The 18,541-nt window shown below is 38.9% G+C and overlaps 1 protein-coding gene across 9 annotated transcripts in view; it reads left to right on the forward strand.

Annotated features, from left to right (window-relative positions):
* The window catches only part of ADGRL1 (adhesion G protein-coupled receptor L1), a 144,413-nt gene that overhangs the window by 97,174 nt on the left and 28,698 nt on the right, over positions 1-18,541 (forward strand). For 3 of the 9 annotated variants that reach the window (XM_087924649.1, XM_087924640.1, XM_087924643.1), the window contains exons 5-6: positions 7,480-7,494; positions 15,695-16,495. In XM_087924649.1, coding sequence (XP_087780775.1) covers positions 7,480-7,494; positions 15,695-16,495 — 816 coding nt within the window. Of the gene's footprint in view, positions 1-7,479; positions 7,495-7,688; positions 7,735-9,238; positions 9,258-9,543; positions 9,740-15,694; positions 16,496-18,541 lie in introns of those variants that run through there. The other 6 variants (XM_087924645.1, XM_087924641.1, XM_087924644.1 and 3 more) reach the window with 4 other exon arrangements.

Below are 18,541 nucleotides of genomic sequence, written 5' to 3' on the forward strand. Positions count from 1 at the left end.
CCTCTCCCCTACCTTCTTTCAGCTTCCTCCCAGCTATCCTTTCTCTTCTTTCACTCCACCTTTTTCTGCTGCTTGCTTCCTTTGCTTTTTCATAGACCAGGGGCACTTAGTTCCTCTCTGCTTGAGGAAACTTTCAAAAGATGGGATGTGGATATTTAAGCAACTTGTGATGCCACCACTTGCCCAGGAAAGTAGCTGTTTGTACAATATCTGGATTCCCTCCTATAAATGATTGAAACAGTTGAGGAGTTGCCAAACAAGACTTTGTTAAAACTAAGCAAAGAACAGGAAGTTGTAAGGAATTGTGCCAGAAAGAGTAGTCAAGATACACATTTTTGGAGCCTGATCTTAGTAGTCCCTATTGGTAAATTTATATCCGCATTGGGCAGATTTAGATTAGATGAAAAGCCTCATATTGTCAACACTTTTGCAGAACACTGTCCAGATTTCTAAGATGAATATATGATGTTGTTTTCAATGGGTTATTTATTCATAATTTGTGAGAGCTTACTTCCTCTTAATTTGGCCATTTGTATAAATAATCTAATTTATTAGTTGGGCTTAGGCCAGGAGATATGTCCGAGCCCTTATTCAATCACAAATTCCTTGAATGGTTGATATCAACAACTGTTTTGTTGTTGTGGGGATAGATGGAGGAGAGGCCTCCTAAAGTAATGTCAGCTCTTGGAGAAAATGTGTGTTTTTGTGTGCACCTGGAAAAAAAAAGACTTTATTGTGCAGTGGAGAAACCATCATTTTCAATAAAGGAGGACAGCCTACATCGAAGAGCTGGACCCAAGGTGAAGCAGGAGTGCCCTTCACTAGGGAAATGTACTGCTCACAAGCTCTGTGAAGTCACAGCATTTCAGAGTATTGCAAAAGAAAATACCAGTTTTCCTGCAATTTCACCTACACTGTATTTGAGCAAGAAATAAATTGGTTCATCTCTCTAACGCTGCCAGCATGATAGGATTGGAGAGATCCAGAGCTGCTTTCAGAGCAGTACAGAATTCTTATGAGGTGTGGTAGGAACCAAGATATGTGAGGAGGAAGAGGCATTGGGAGGCGTAATTCCAGAGACTATTAAAAACCAATTTTGAGCCTGAAACCTTATTGCTTAATTTTACACAGCATGTTCCTTCTTTCTTAACACTATGTCACATGTGTCTCCAATTTTGGTTGTAGTTAGAAAAAGGAAGATTAGATACTGGTTATCTGAGATGTACCTGGCTACATTTTTCAATCTATTTTTAATCAGAGTTTGGAAATTTTAAAACACATACACACACAAATCAACAAAACTTGTTTGCTGAAGGCAAAAATAAGACAGCTATACACATCAAGAAATGAAATTCCTTTTAGACTGCCTTTAGCTGTCCGCTAAAACAAATAAAATTGCATTATCAGTTTCATTTGAAGTCAGTTCCATAACCCAGAAGTGGCTACATTCAGGCTTGTGAGTTCTATTTAATTTTTCTTTTCTTGAATCACAAGAGTAAAACCAAGGCTTTATACATACATGGAATTAAAAACGAAGGCATCTCTAGGCACAAACCTGGGGATCTGAATTCAGTATCTGAATGAACTAAATGCTGAGTTATTTCACATGAAAGTCCATTCTTGCCAGCGCTGAGGTTTTTATTATTATTACTATTTCAGTAACGCATTTAGGCAGAAGAAAATCTTACAGTTGTCACTATTTTTAAACAATTGGAATACGTTGTTGCAAATTTACTGTAAATTATTCTTAAGGTCTATCAGTAAGTACAAACTTAATTTCTGTTTTTCCTTGCCCTAAATAATGTAATAATTATGGCTACCCCAAAAATGTTTGTAAAATGTTTAATAAGGATGCAGCATATGCCTTGAAAGATCCTTCTCTGTTATTTGGAGAAATAAGTTCTGAAGGTTTGGGGGTGGGGGGGGGCTTTAGAGGCATGAAATCTGACTCAATATATGTCTGAAGAGTAGAAAATAAAAATATATACTCATTCTAGCTGTGCTATGAGCGAATGGTTTAGATCAGGGGTGTCAAACTCGTGTCGTCACATCATCACATGACATATTGTGACTTTCCCCCCCTTCACTAAAATGGGGATGGGCATGCACACAATGCATCTGGACCGCCAGCTGCGAGTTTGACACCCCTGGTTTAGATTGAATTCAAAATTTAAAAAAAGTTAATTATCAGTATTATTATTAGAAAAACTATCTTGGCTCCATTTGTTAGCAGAGGTCAGGAAATAAGGCTTATACCGTTCCATTAGGCTTAGAAGAGCATGTTCAATTTTTGGCATCACCTTCAAAAGAGAATAAGAAACAAAGAGATAATAAAGAATTGAAAGGAAGTATGCTCGAAGTGCCTATTAATGTTCTAAAACAGGTGAAGATGAAATGGACTTTTAAGTGGCTTCAGCTAATTCGATAATTCCATAGAATGTCAAATAATTGTTGCTGTGGCCAATGAGAGTAGGACTAAAAGCAGTAGATTTATGGTGTGATACAATAGAAGTACTGGAATGTTATTGTAGTAACAAGAGCAGCTAACAAAGGAACTAATTGCTGAAATAAACAATAGCGTAGGTACAAAGTGACTAGATATATGAGGAAAGTTTTAGGACTTGCTGCAGACTCCATGTTTCTTTAAACAGCTCTGGCTTGATTTATTTCAAAAGAACAAGTCTTTATCATTCTATTTTTTCCTTCATTGATTCTCTGCTCACATCTATGTGTTGGCAAAATTGGGGCTGCAATCTATAGCTGCAATCTACTTGTGCTTATTTATGAGCACTTGCGGATGCAGTCTCTCTTTATCCTGATCTTCTTCACTCAGACCATTTCTTCTAGGCTTCCGATAGTCCAATTCCACTTCTGACTAGGGAGCTGGTGATGCATAATTCTTGGAAAACCCTGGGAAGTGGTTCTCATAGGTCAACCTTGGGACTCGATTAGCCTGAAATGTCCTTTGCCAATGGAGGTGACAAATAATGCAGAGTTTTGTGACTGATTGTGCAATTATCATCTTACTTGAGGCTCCATTACACTTTGCCCTTGAGAGGAGAGAAAATCTGAACCTTATATTAATGTCCTACATTCTTTTGTAAGAACTTAGGAACTTCTACATGAACTCCTTTTAATACCACCATGCTGTGCATGGTTTTTAACATATAAAATGTATAAGTGGTTATATAATTTTTTAAAGGCAGCATGGTGTTAATTTGGTTAATGACTATGGACCAGAAATACCTTCCTTCCCCCCACGCTCACACTTTGGATTGGTTTGAAAATCCAGAACTGGAGTCTCCTTCTTAAACTTACACTTGATTCCAGCAACAAAATTAGATGTCTAGCCATATTTTCTGCAGTGTTAGCCAAGACAGTGCCAGTCAATTGTTGTATAACTTCCTAAAGGGATTGTCTTTTAATTTTGGAGACCTTCTGTTCCATAGACTTAGTACAAAGCATCTTATTTTAAACTCATCTGAGTGGCAGTTTCTCAATGTTTCAAGATCCTGCTGGCTGCAGCTATCCCACCATCATCCTTTATATTCTTATTTACATACATATATTCACACAATTTAGATTCATTCCTTTACATAGAAGAAATTTGTACTTATAAGGCTCATAAATAAATAAATAATAGATAATAAGTATCTAATAAGCATTCTGATAAATTATGAGATGAAATTCTAATCTTCTGAATTACAACATTTGTTGTCAATCCACTTATATTATGTGGAGCCCTGATGGCGCAATGGTTAGAATGCTCCTGACCAGCTCAAGGATGACTCACCCTTCCATCCTTCCGAGGTCAGTAAAATTAGGATCCAGATTGTTGGGGGGAATATGCTAACTTTGTAAACTGCTTAGAGAGTAAACTGCTTAGAGCTGCAAAGCACTATGAAGCAATATACAAGTCTAAATGCTATTGCTATTCTTCTTCTATCCAAATTCTGTATAAATGATCAGAAAATCAGATGTCATGTACTGCATATGCTGATTCTGACCGTGAGCATTGGTGTATTTTTTTAGCAATTCAGAGAGTTGCTAACACTCAGTAGATGCAGGGGATTACAACTCCCATCTTCGGTCAGTGATCATATGAGTTAGGGTTATTAGTTCTTACAGAGGACTGTAACTGGTAAAGGCTGATCCAGAGTCTCACTAATTGAAAAATAATATTCTATCTGTTAATGTTAAATTTTTAATATATGCTAAAGGCACTGAAAAGTTAAGATTAACCCTTCCAAATTAATCCCTCCAAAAGATAATTTGGAGAATTATAGAGACCGAATTTGAAGATACTATGAAGTTATAATTTATCTTACTCTATAACTTTTGCCAAGCTATCTGGGACCCTACACTGTTCCCTGAAGTTTTGGATTGTGAAATGTGAAGTTTCCTTTAATTTCTGATGACTTCATGGGCATGCCCATATAGTGTAGTTTCCTGGGCAACCCATGAAAATGGCTTGCCATTACCTTCTTCTGGGAATTTTTTTTTAACCTCTCACTCTGGTCTGTGCCTTGAGCACGTCCTAGTATACTCCCAGGATAGTACTAGCATGACCTGAATTTGCTTAGCAAAATTTCCATTGTGTATATATTTGTTTATGCCAATTTTGTTTATTTTATAAAAGTGCTCTTTATGCATCTTTCTGCAGTTGAAGACAAAGTTCACCTCCAGTAATCTTTCTACTTTGATATTTCTTTTACTCAAATTTTATTTTATATTGATAGTAAACAGCAAGATCTAATTTAGCACTGTTTCCATATTGTGGGCAGACAGATATTTCCATAAAGGTCACAGTCAAAATATTAAAAGAAAGAGCAAAGAAATCTTGGAGGAACCATATTCTGAATGTGGAAGTTCCAATTAAATATCCTGACTAGTAGATAATTGGGACAATTTTTCTATGAATTTGTGTTGTCCTGTCTTGCCTTTACCGCACAATAGAGCTACCCTTTTTTTACATTCTGAACTGCAGCTTAAATTAGACCCAAGTTGCCATTGGGCTCAGATCACCAGTTGGGGTGAGTGCTACCGTATGCCATTATTTACATAGAGTTCAGAAAGATTTCAGCTTCATTCAAGCCATACCTCTCCTTATAACACTATATCCTTGTTTTGTTTCCTGCTTCTTATAAAAAGAATACTCCATCAGAGAGTAAAGACATGCTACTTCTGACATTTCCTTCTTGTATATCTGCTTAATTTTGTCCTGTGTACATTGCCGTTACAATACCTGTAGATTACTGTACAAATTATTCAGAAGTCACCACTCCAATGCATGTTGCTTTAGATCTGGTTTTGGGAGAATAAATGTATCTAAAGAAATCAGGCCTGGCAGACCTTAACTTATATATTTTGTTAGGTTAAACTAATTAATAGAAAACCATATGCTGACTATGATATTAACAATATAACATAAATGCAACATTGTAATTATGACAATAAAACATGTCTGGAAAATTATGTTATAAACTGATCAACTCCAGAAAATTTGTCCATATGTCTTGAAAATCTGAATTGTTGATATTGTTGTTTTTTACCAGTTGAATTGGGTTGTTTTTTTTTTGGTGTATTTGTTGTTTTCTTCAACAAAAGCCAAGAAAATACATACATATATGTATATGTGTGCATATGTATATATTTCACTCAATTGTATCCAATTCTTGGAGTTTGCCTGGACAGGTTTCTGCAGCTTTCTTGGGAAGAGTTTTTAGAAGTACTTTGCCATTGCCTCTTTTCTAGGGCTGAGAGAAAGTGAGTGGCCCAAGGTCACCTAGCTGGCTTTGGTGGTAGAATTGCCAGACTCCCAGAATTCCCAGACTCCCAACTCATGTATTAGTACCTTCTAAATTATTCACCTGCCATCTATCATATCTCTACTATTTGAGGCCAGTCCTAGGAGCCTTCCATTTGTCCATTGAAGATTGGGTGTTTCTTACAGAGAGTCTCTAAGTCCTTTATCATAAACAACTGGCACGAGCATTGGAATGTCTAGTAACTAGCATTGTTTAATTTTGAATGTGAACCTGTGATTTGAGATTTTAATCTAGATACGAAGTTGAGAAGCTATAGCTGAATGGCAGAATTCCTTCATAAAGTCCTAGATTGAGGGCTGGATCTTCCTAAAATGTCTTCAGAGCTATTTCTAAGTTAGCAGAACATTAGTTAGACCCTGCAAAATGTTACATTTCAACATCTACAAAACTGCAGAAAATGTATTTATTTATAGCTGTACTTATAAGTTTCAATGCTGCCTACTCCAAGAGCTCTCAAAAAAGTACACATTTAACAGATCATTCTAAACAGTTTAAAAATTCTAAAACAAGGGTTAAATTCAGAACTTTAAAATTACTCAAAAAGTTACAGAAGAAAGCCAGTTTAATGCAGTCATTAAGGAATCAGGCAAAAACTGGGTAATTGCAAAGTCTTGTCCCGCCTTACACATGAAGCCAGCTAGGTGAACATGGAGCAGACCCCTCTCTCATCCCTAGGAAGGAGGCCATGGCAAACCCACTTCTGAAATCTTGCCAAGAAAACTGCAGTTACCAGGAGTCAACATTGACTTGAAAGCACCAAAAAGTACAGGTAGAAGGGTTTTAAGCCCCTTCCTCAGGAATGGTGACTGCAATATATTCGATAGTATGTTCTACCCCTTGGGCAAAACAAATTTTGCTGTTGATGTATTTGTGGTGAAACCCATAAAAAATGCCCCATAGAGTCTGCCCTTCATCTTAAGGACTGACCAGCAGTCTTGCAAGGAATTTGGTCCTACGCCATGAGGAAGAGAGATATAGGAACAATACTAACATGTAGAAATGTATATTGATTTATAGTTTACAGAAGAATAGTTTTGGTTGGATTTAGAGAAGGTGAGTAGAGTAGTAGCACATGTCTCTGGTCACGTTGGGTATGCCTTCCCTGGACCTTCAGTAAAGATTTGGGGGATTTTTTTTCTTTTCAAAGTCTGACTCTTTCCCTTTTTTCATATTTCTGCTTACTCTTTCTCTCCCCACCCCTCCCAATTCTGCTCTTTTCTCCTGCAAAAGCTTTCCACCCAGCAAACCCCTTTTGTGTTTTGCTCTTTTGTTGTCCTTCCTGATTTGATTTCTGATTTTTCTTTTGAAGGGCAATGTCGCTGGCACCAAGTTTAAGGGCGGGTGGGGAGGACCCTGCACACCTCAAACTATTCAGTTGCTGTCAGGAGGGGGAGACTCAGGGGAGACCTCCCCCAGCAAACCCCACACGCTCTCTGCCTTGATGTGACTCCAAAGCGGGACGGGCTGGTGTTTGTTGGGCTGGTGGGAAGATTGGGGAGGGTGGGAGATGGACAGTTGAAGGAAAAAAAAATGGTTACTTTAGGGTGGGGGGCAGAAACAAAAGGAATTTAATCTCTTTTCTCTTTTTTTTCCTTCTTGCACCTTTTTTTTCAATATATTTTTTCTTCTCTCCCTTCGATGCATAAAGTAGAAGTGGAACAGAAAGGTAAACAACAACATTACCACTGACCCCACCCCTAACCCAGCACCTTGTTTTTTTCTCTGTGGCCATATTTAATGTGACCTTCCTTTCCCTCTTCTCCCTGTCCCTTCTTCTCCTAACCTCCCACCTGCCCTTCCCTTGGCTTCCCTTCCTCTTCTTTCTTTGGTCTCACTAATTCCAATTGGCATCCTCTCTAGAAACAAATCTGCCAATCACTAAACAGCCACTCAGCAAATAAAGGAGGTAAAGCCATCATCTAACAACAGCCCTGCCAAACGTTCCATGTTTCCGTGCTCTCATGTGGAGGGGAAGCACCATGAATGCTTGGGCGATGCCTGTCCTTCTCTGGTTTTGCTTCCTTCAGGGGAAATACACTTTTCCAAACTGTTCTTGCCTGCGTCTTTTATCATTCAACTGATTTTCTCTGCTCCTTTCTTCATGTTTCCATGGCAACCAACTGGGTACCTTGGCCTACCTCAACCACTTTTCTTTCTTTCTTTTCTTTCTTTCTTTCTTTTTTTCTTTTCTTTCTTTCTAAAAATGCTTACAATTTTCTGAAATTACAAAAGAACAATAGCTGGTTTATTTTTATATTTAATCCTCTCACCCCTTCCTTTGATTGCAATTTGGGCATTTCCAAATACTTCTTCCAGGGCTTTCCTGTGTATTTAAAAAAAAAAAAGTATTTACATGCATACATTGATCATTGTTACCATTATGGAAGCCATGTGGTTTTAGACATTCAATAAGATCCCAGAAAATATGTATACCTTTTGATCCTATATTCAGCAAAAATGGGGCCTTTTTTTTCCTTCTCCCAAGCTACGTGTTCAGCCTCAAAATGCTCTCTGAAATGATAGGGTGTGGGGTTTTTTTTAATCCACTATTGGATGTAATGGGGATATTCTTTTGAGCTTCTTACACATTGGAGCCTTCCCCCAACTTCCAGAAGTATCAGTTCCCTGACCACAGCGTCTGCAGATGATGAGAGCTGTAGCTGTAGTTCAGGATGCCACCAGGTTGGGGAAGTCTACAATTAGTAGTACACTACCTAAGGAATAGATGCTCACTCTAAGTGGCATCACCCTAAGCAACGATAAACTCCGCCTTCGCCATGCTCTGACAAGCAAAGTGAATCGTGTGGCTAAAGCTGAGCATTAATGACTTCATTTGTAATCCATCCTTCAGTGGAAATTTCACTCAAAGCTTGTACAGTTCTTTGATGAGAATTCCCAAGCTGTATCTCAAATTGAGTTTGCTTTCCTTGCGAATATACTCAGAGTTGGCTTGAAAAGCCTTTCTCTCTTTTTTGGTGAGCTCTACCTATCAAGATGACATGGAAATTAGATAAGCCCAAAGTAAGGATATGCATACAGTCAATTATTCTGATATACTAATCACCTCAATGTGGGCATTTTTAATTTTTGTACATCTTTCTTTCTTTCTTTCTTTCTTTCTTTCTTTCTTTCTTTCTTTCTTTCTTTCTTTCTTTCTTTTTCTTTCTTTCTTTCTTTCTTTCCTTCCTTCCTTCCTTCCTTCCTTCTTTCCTTCTTTTCTTCCTTTCTTTTTTCTTAATTCCTGATCAAATCCTGGGTGATTTTGTGTTTTTTTTTTTAAATTCTTTTCCATTTCTGCTTTTTTTTTATTTGAAGAAAGCTGCAGTCATGATCATTGGCTCTGTCTGTTATTGGGGGAAGATGGGGATGGTGCATGAAGGAAGGGATGGTCAGTAAATGTCTCCTATTGGCTAGATTTATTAACCTAATGTAAGTATCTGAAATCACAATTGCAATGAGCCTCTTTGAACAAGAGACAAGCTGTCAAGTTAGAGCTAGGAATTCAACCAATTAATTGCAAGGTAGTACAACTAAAAAGCCAGGCTTGATTCTACCCAAACCATGTCTTTCTTTTCTCCCTCTCTCCCCTCTCTTTCTCTCTGTTTAGTTTGTTCTGAAAGCACGTTCTCCCCACCCACCCCCCCACTACATTGGTTTGGAATTTTTTCCCAAGATTGGGGATGGAGGCATATACTTATACTTTTCTTTTCCACAGGTTTCCATGGTTTTTGGATGTGGTTTTTCACTGATGGTTTCCTTCTCTGTTTCTGACATCTTCTCCCCCAACCCCAGAACACAGTTGCCCCCATCCCGAATTAGAAGGCTGAGTCGGCACTACCCCATCCATGAGGGATCGGAACCAGTTAACGCTTTGTGCTGCCCCTCCCTCTCCAGCGCTTCATTCTTTAATGGTGTGTTTCTCCTCCCTGTGCCAGGAGTCATCCATCCCACCCCACCAACCCAGATGGGAAACTGGGCTGAGCTGAACCTGTGAAAGTCCAGGAAGCTGCTTCGGGGCAAGGTTGCCAAACAAGTGTTCAGGGCAGGGAGGCAAGATTAGAGCCCTGGAAATCTTTGACTCTTGCCACCTCTTCCCTGTCCCCATCCTATCCCACCTCAGGTTCCTTAGCTTCAGAATGGGGGGGCAAGAAACTGAAAATGGCAGAGGTGTTCGTGTAAAACAAACCACCATTCAGGTCAAATTATTTTGCAGCCGACATCTCCAGTCTGATGGGTGAAAATAAAAACCGGAGGCAGCACATTCACTTGCAGGTAGTCCTCAACCTACGACCTACAGTTGAACCCAAAATTTCTGTTTCTAAGCAAAACAGTTGTTTAAGTGAGTTGCACACCCCATTTTATACCTTTTTTGTCATGGTTGTGGAGAAAATCACTGCAGTTGTTAAGTTAGTCACAACGATTGTTAAGTGAATCTGGCTTCCCCATTGACTACGCTTGCCAGAAGTTTGCAAAGGGTAATCACGTGATCCCGAGACATTGCAACTGTCATAAATACATGCCAGTTGCCAAGCACAACTTTTGATCACATGACCATGAGGATGCTACAATGGACATAAGTGTGGAAAATGGTCATAAGTTGTTTATTCAGAGCCATTGTAACTTTAGTCACTAAATGAATGATTGTAAGTTGAGGACCACCTGTAGATACCTACAAAATCAGAGGCATGTAGATATTTTTACATTAAGAACAATATAGTTGGTTGCGTTTTGAGTGTGTGTTCATCTGAATGTTTGCATATGTATAAAAACACACATGTGCAAACAAATACCTTACACAAATACACAAGAAACACAAACCATAAGCATCATTGAATTGGAAGTATACTTTTAAATATGGTCCTTCTAAGCATCAACAGATATAAGGATATGTATCTATCTCCACAAATGCTGTATAGAAAAGCATAAAATCTGATGTATTGTAAATCATGACATTCATAGGAGTTCCCGGTCTTGAGACTCCTCTTTTTCTTCAAGTTTGTAGTGTCCTTACTTGGGCTTAGCTGCATGTTTTGAAGAAGCAGGATCAGAGAATGGCTCCAGGCAATCTGCCCATTTCCAATCCTATAATTGACAGCCTTGTTTGAAAGAAAGGAAAAACACAATGTGCAATGCATGACAGAATAGTGACACAATATTTAGATAGTTATACGTAGACCAGCCAACCATTCCTAGGGCCTTCTTAGTTCAGAACAATGGCAAATGAAGTTAAACACATCTGGATACTGGATACCTAGATAAAACGGGTTAGGAATTGCTAGGCTGAAGGCATTTTTCCTTTGAATTTATCAGTTAGAAGGACACTCTTTAGACAAGGATACTCATAAAGTTCCATTAATAAGTACCAAGAGGATTTCAAGTGCTGAAATAGTCAATAGACACGGCATTTGGAGCTCACAGGTTCAGACTCTGACTTTTCACCTATGACTTCTTTTCCAATTATGAACTATTTCCCTGAGACATGATCATCCTTTTGAGGGAAAACTGGTTGGATTTGGGTATGATATAACATGGCCAGGTTGTCACATGATTGCTTTTATCTTCTGGGGAATGTAAGCGAGGGAGGGAATTCTCTAGTTTGGGAAATCCAACATGGCCCCTCCCAATAATAAGCAGAGAAACAATTTCCTTACCAAAAGGGAAAAGTCCATAGTGAATATTGGAGGAAAGCATCATGATCAGTGAGTGATAACAAGTCACACACCTTGCTAGGGAATCCTCTCTATGGCTAACATTCATTTCTAGACTTATTTTACAACTGAAGCAGTGTAGGCAGTTATTTCTTACATTATGCTCCAGGGTTTTGGTAGTGTTTTTTTTTCCTGACATGAATGCCAAAAAAAAATCAATAACATTTCTGGGAGTAAAAGTGATGTTTGTTTGAAACATTATAAAAAGTGTTTTGTGGAATACAGGTGTCATCAATATGAAAGTAAAAAACTGTGTTCAGCCAAATTGATGCAACACCGACATGTTCCTGAGAACTAAGTCTTGAAACCCATGTCAGTAAATGCAAAACCTCTGAAATGGTCATAATTTATACATTGTGAGTCTTGAATAAGTTTGCTTTTGACTTTAGAGGGACTTGCTATGACAAAGTTTGAAAATCATGGATTAGACAGAGATAGATAGCTAATACGAGGAGCATCATGCAATGCTATAAAATCCAACTGTTTCCCATTAAGCAGTTCTTGTCTGGTGATTCACAACAGAAAACACTACAGGGATCTTTAACAGACCTTGTCATTAACATCTAGGCTAGTTGGCTTCTCTCCTCCTTGACTCATTGCCATACAGTGGTAAATCCATTTGTCACTTTACATTTCCACTGCACTATAAATCAAATAATAGCTCTGTCGTTGTATGCAAGAAGATTAAGTAGATGATCTTCAAACACCTGGTAGACAATAATTGAGACAATTATTTCTTTCTAATTAAAAGTGCAAATTGCAGGTGGTCTTCCATGGCCTGCTATATCAATGCAATCTTTGCACAAGTTGCTTAGAGTACTTAAAAAGTTAAAATGTATACACTATGGATCTCTCTAGCTGGCACGTTATAGCTGTAATATGAAATGTAACTTCCAAATAACCATTATCTCCCTCAGCCTGGTTCCTTGAGAACTATCTCCAGTTCTCAAGGAAAGAATGATGCTTACTAGTTAGGTTTATGGTAGCCCACATCCTTATTTTTGACAGGAGATGGGCAACATGTGGGCCATATGTGGCTACTGCAACCTCATTTTTCCTTCCCTTAGAGCCCCCAAGGTTGTAACACTGAATTTCATCAGCATTTAGGGGAAGTAGGGGAAGGAGCAAAATAGTTGTATTAACCCTCTGGCGGGGCAGGGGCGGGGCGGGAAATAACACATTTATTGAGCATTAAAAAACATCAGCAACTCTAATAAAGCCTGTTTCTTTCATTCTTCAAAATCAGGCTGAACATTTCTGGTGTCATCATAGTGTTATTGGTCACAGTCCTTGTAGCCTCCATAGACAAAATAATAATAAAAGTATGGTCCCTACATCAGAAAAGCCCTGGCTCAGCTCTCTTCCAAACTCATTATTACTCAATGTGAATACCTCTTTTCCATTCCGTGTACCAGTTCTCCAAATGAGCTCAGGAGGCAGAATTTGCCAGCAGCTAGAATGGCAGAATATTTATTAATCAGAATTATTTATTATTACTAAGTAAGATGCAGCACAACATCTCCATGGAGACCTAAACACCGTGAATAAGAGTGAACTCACCAGGTTGCTGACTCAGCCCTGCTTGCTCCCTCTGGAGTTATTCAGAGATTGTGACCATTGAAAACAACAGTCCATCACACTCTTAAGCTCGTGTAAATCCCATTGATTTTGAGGTTTAAACTTTTAAAACTATGAGATAGCGTATGCTCAGAATCCCAACCTAATCTCCTTTATGCAAAAATGGATATGAAATGCATTTCTATCCATTTGCAATGAAGCTCTGCCTGAGTCTGAGAAATCAGGGGAGGGGTATTTGTAAATATTTATGAGAGCCGGCATTGTCAAAAATGCTATTTTCCTCCATGACTGATGCCAGTCTCCTTCCTGGATTATTTGCCAATCATTTCTAAGGCTGTTGGTCTACTTCCAAGTATGTGGTGGTATGGTTTGATGTAGAATCTAAGTTATGCCCAACTCCGATAAGACTTGCTACATTTGGAGTGTTGTGGCATTTCATAACAACTGTGCAGATATAATAATGGGAGAGCAGAGAATTCACTACTGTATCCACAAAAACTATTGCCAGACATTTTAGGGCTGCTATAACAAAGCCCAAATGCCATTGAGACTGCAGAGTGAGAAAAAAACTTTCACAGTGGAAAATATAAGCTAGCACCCAGCAGTAATTGGCTTGCTGACAATCCAGGTTCCCCCAGCCGTGTACCAGTGTGTCAGTACTTTTACACCAGAGAAATATAGTCCAGGGTCTTCTTAAATGAAAGCGTCTTACAGCCTTTAAGCCCTACAATTTTCATTTGGTTTGACTGCTCCATTGTCTTCTCTGTAGCCACTTAGTAACACTGTGCTATAATGGACAGGTGAATTCTCTGCTGCAATCCTGCTCTCCTCACTCCACTCCTCCTTCCACCACTAAATGCTTTTCTTTCCTCCCAGCCTTCCTCCAGCTAACCAGAGGCAGATACTTGCAGAATGCTGGCCTGTTTTTGTCTTCCTTTCAAACTTTTTCCTCCTGGCTTTTCCCAAGACTGCGGGCGGCCAATTAGGGTGTGGGTGAAAGGGAGGGGCTTCCTTTCCCCCCTGCCCAGCCTCCTTTTTTCCCCCACTGTCACTTCACTCCTCCACCTCCTGCCATGTGCACTAGCCTCATGTACTTTGCTGCTCCGAATCAAACCTGGCTGATAAGTTGCTTGAATGGCACCCAGGATATGGGAAGCAGAAGCTTTGGGTAATTGCATCCTTCTGCTATGATTCTGTAAGCTCTTATTTCCAGAAGGGAGACAGTCCCTGTGCTAATCTACAGCTCTCTGTCCCCAGGGCTTAAAAGTAGTCTGTTTCAGAGGAAGAGGAAACACCCTGTCTTTTATATTCAGTGGGCTTCTAAACAGCCAAGCTTTGAATTATTTTGTGCTTGTTTTTCTTTTCCCATTGCCCATTCAACAATGTTTAATAATGGTTAGAATATTTCAGGCTGGCAGGCCCTCATTCTTTTTCCATTTCCTCAAAACTGTTTGGAAGACAGTGATAAGATGTAGAAGAACATTTCTCGGAGGGCGTGAGATAAAAGAGTCTGAAGCAATGGAAGTTTGAAACCTGGGCTCCTAATTTCTGCTTCTAAATGCATGATTACTTTTTGTTTTAGGAACTGCACTGAGCTAACTTGCAGCTCTGATATTCTAGCTAATTACTGCAACCCCAAGGAAAAGAAAGACCACTAATAATTGCCTTTGTAGATGCAGAAATGGGTCCAGTTTCTTTCTGCCTCATTATTATTGATGGTTATGCCAACATAAACCTGGGCTTTAGGTGCGGCATGATGACGGGCATAGATTAATCTTGGTCAATGGAGTTGGTGAAGCAAATTCCTTTTATGAGTGCTATAATCCTTTGATCAGTGTACTTCAAGATTTAATGGAACCAATATGTTATAAGTTTCCAATAAAGTAAAATAAAAGGTGTCCTTCCTCTAGATATACCCAAAGAAGATAAAAGTCCATCAGTCCTATAAACCCAACAACACTACTCAATGCATTCCTTAGGATAGACAGTGCTACAATTCCATACTTAATTTCAAAGATGTGATGTGGAAGCTTAACTTCCATACCATTAGATGTATCCCCTAGACATCTCTGGTGGAGAAGATTTGTGAGGTCATTGTAATTGCTTTTCTAGAGCTTTTAACTCTTCTGACCTCCATAGAATGAGTAAAGCATATGGTCAGGGAATAGGGGTTGTAGCTGTAAGTTCACTAGTACTCCTGTTCATATTTCTGAGCTATCCAAACGAAATTATTTAGAACTTGGCAGGGAAACAATTTAATTGCCCATTTTAATTTGATCTGGACAAAGTGTTGATTTCCTCTGATGCTCCCCACCCATTCCTCCCATTATTTAACATCACTGAGCCATCTCAGCTCAATAACAGATAAAAGTGTCATGATTGCAGCTGCTCTGAAAACTCAGCGCGGATTTCACTTCTCCTGCCAACAACCTTTTACAAATTTATCCTCTCTCTCTCTCTCTCTCTCTCTCTCTCTTTCTTTCTCTCTTTCTTTTTTCCTTGTTCTGTCACATTCTTTCTGAATTTTCACCCTTCCCCTTTGACCCAAACATCCTTTCCTCCCTTACATCCCCTCCCTAGTATTCGTTTGCCCAGGGACGCTGCACAAGATCCTGGAACCTACCTCGGCCCATGAATCAGAGCACCAGTCTGGAGCTTGGTGCAAGGATCCTCTTCAAGCTGGAGACCGAATATATGTCATGCCTTGGATCCCATACAGGACAGACACCTTGACAGAGTATGCTTCATGGGAAGACTATGTAAGTGCCCGGCATACCACCACATATCGCTTACCCAACAGAGTCGATGGCACCGGCTTTGTGGTGTACGATGGAGCAGTCTTCTACAATAAAGAGCGGACACGCAATATTATCAAGTATGACCTGCGGACACGGATTAAAAGTGGAGAAACGGTTATCAATACAGCCAACTATCATGACACTTCACCCTACCGCTGGGGTGGCAAGACTGACATTGACTTGGCTGTTGATGAAAATGGGCTATGGGTCATTTATGCCACTGAAAGCAACAATGGACGGTTAGTGGTTAGCCAGCTCAATCCTTACACTCTACGCTTTGAAGGCACATGGGAAACTGGCTATGACAAACGCTCGGCATCCAATGCTTTCATGGTGTGTGGAGTCCTCTATGTGGTACGGACAGTCTACGTGGATGACGACAGTGAAGCCGCAGGGAACCGTGTCGACTATGCCTTCAATACTAACATGAATCGTGAAGAACCAATCTCTCTGACCTTTCCTAATCCTTACCAGTTCATCTCTTCCATTGACTATAACCCCCGTGATAATCAGCTTTATGTATGGAATAATTATTTTGTTCTGCGTTACTCTCTTGAGTTTGGTCCACCTGATCCTAGCACTGGTGAGCTATCATCCTAAGATAAAAGTTTGGGTGGGGAAGAAAAAGGAGTTGTCAGTGTTTGGAAATTGTGAATGCTTGATATTTGTTCCAATGTTTCCAGTATTGATAAAAATATTTGGGGACAAATATAATGAGTCAACTTGCAGAGATGTGACGTTCTTAATTATACAATGTGGCACATAGACCTTAAATTGTTTTTTTTAAAATAGATTATTTAATGTGTATTTTATACCAACTTTCTTTAAACCAGTGCCCTCCAACTGGGTTGGACCACTAGAATTATTATATGCCTTTTGGCTGAAAATTCTGGGGTTTGTAGGCAAACACATCTGGAGAGCATCAGGTTACAGATGACTTTTTACACTAAATCTCATATATCACCAGTCCCCCGTTGCATATGAATTAGGATTGTTATCTTTTGACTTGAGCTAAATATCTTTTGACAGCTATCTCTTGACTTGAGCTAAATTAGATAAAACAAACATATATTTTACATATTCTACAAGGCAACTCAGCTCCTACTATTTGACGTGAAGGACAATAATCACATTTCAAGAAATTTTTGAACATGTATAGGCAATACCACCTTAAAAAGAAAGGCTTAAATTTTTGCACTGACATCTAAAATATTTTTAATTTTGCTACTTGCTGCAAGCAGTTCTTCAGGCTCCAGTCAAATAGTAAGTATTGGAAAGTTTTATTCACCTCAATTCAAACTCCCTATGACCCCAACAAAGTCAGCATGTGCCTGAAGTTCTGACAGTTAACATCACATGGAGTTTAAATTGAGAGATGGATTGTCTGATGTTCAGTATTTGGCAGAAGCCTAGAGGCTAAAAAAAATAATTCCTTAAAGCTGGGCAGAAGGAGAAAAATTCAGTTTACTTTTGAATAAAAGAGGTTCAAGATTAGTCATGCTCTGGTATAGGGCCAGATTAAGATCTGTTTATCCCAATATACCACCAATTTGTTTTTCATACATTCTCCATTCATCCCAGTGGCACAGCTTGTGTCTGAATGGTATTTGAAACTGAGCATTTCCACAGTTAATATCCCCATGCTGTGGCTGGATGAATGGGATTTAGCCTTAGTGAGAATAATGGATCAGTTGTATCTGTAGGAGTCACACACATATTTTTAGAAGGGATGGGACAGAATGAAGCTTACCTTTACTTAAATTAGCACTAAATGCTACAGTTTGCTATATTTTAAAATTAAAAATGATTTCAGTGTGAAGACATGGCTTGTATTTCCTAAGAAAGATCTGACAGAAGATGTCAATAAATGGTATGTGGGCTTAAAAGGATATGAGGAAGCTGGTCCAGATTAACCATTTGAGATAGACTGAAATGAAAAAGTAATATAACTTGGAAATTTGTTGAATTTTTGCCATTTATATAATCTACACAGGGAAGATCCAGACACACTGATATATAAAGGAATATACTGTATACCACATCTCATGGAATATTTGTTTAGCAGTAAAACAAGGGTCAAAAATATTGGGCTGGAATCAATAGAAAGGAGGAAAGAATACATATAATTCTTTTGGTATCATTAGCTCCTTTTCAGAATATTCTGCATTGGAACATTTAGTAATCACTATCTCCCCTTTTTTAAAAAAAATATTTTTGCAACCATGGCAACTAGAATTTGTGATGCTAAAGAAAATCTGGGACTCTTTATAACCTGGAGAACTGCATCTTTTGTTACAAATGTGATCGTGATTAAATGGTGATTCCATGCAATGAGATTTTCTGGCTAGAATAAATAATACTGTGGTGAGAACTCAGCGAGGGAAGATATGTTTTACATGTGCAAAGTTTTAAGTGCAGCCCCTGATATTTTCAGGGTAAAGGATCTGAAATAGCAATACAGGGCAAGAAAAGACTCTGCTGGAGATTTTAGGGATCCCCTGCAAATCAAGATGTACCATAAGATTGGATCAATGCAAAGCAACATCAACGAAAATGGAGTTGTAATAAGCATAGGCATTTTTAAGAATTAAAATTTTACAACTGAAGACCTGAATGGGAAGGGTTGGAT

Source organism: Pseudonaja textilis, chromosome 2 (assembly GCF_049901715.1).
Source record: "Pseudonaja textilis isolate UNSWEBS1 chromosome 2, rPseTex1.2, whole genome shotgun sequence".
NCBI lineage: Eukaryota > Metazoa > Chordata > Lepidosauria > Squamata > Elapidae > Pseudonaja > Pseudonaja textilis.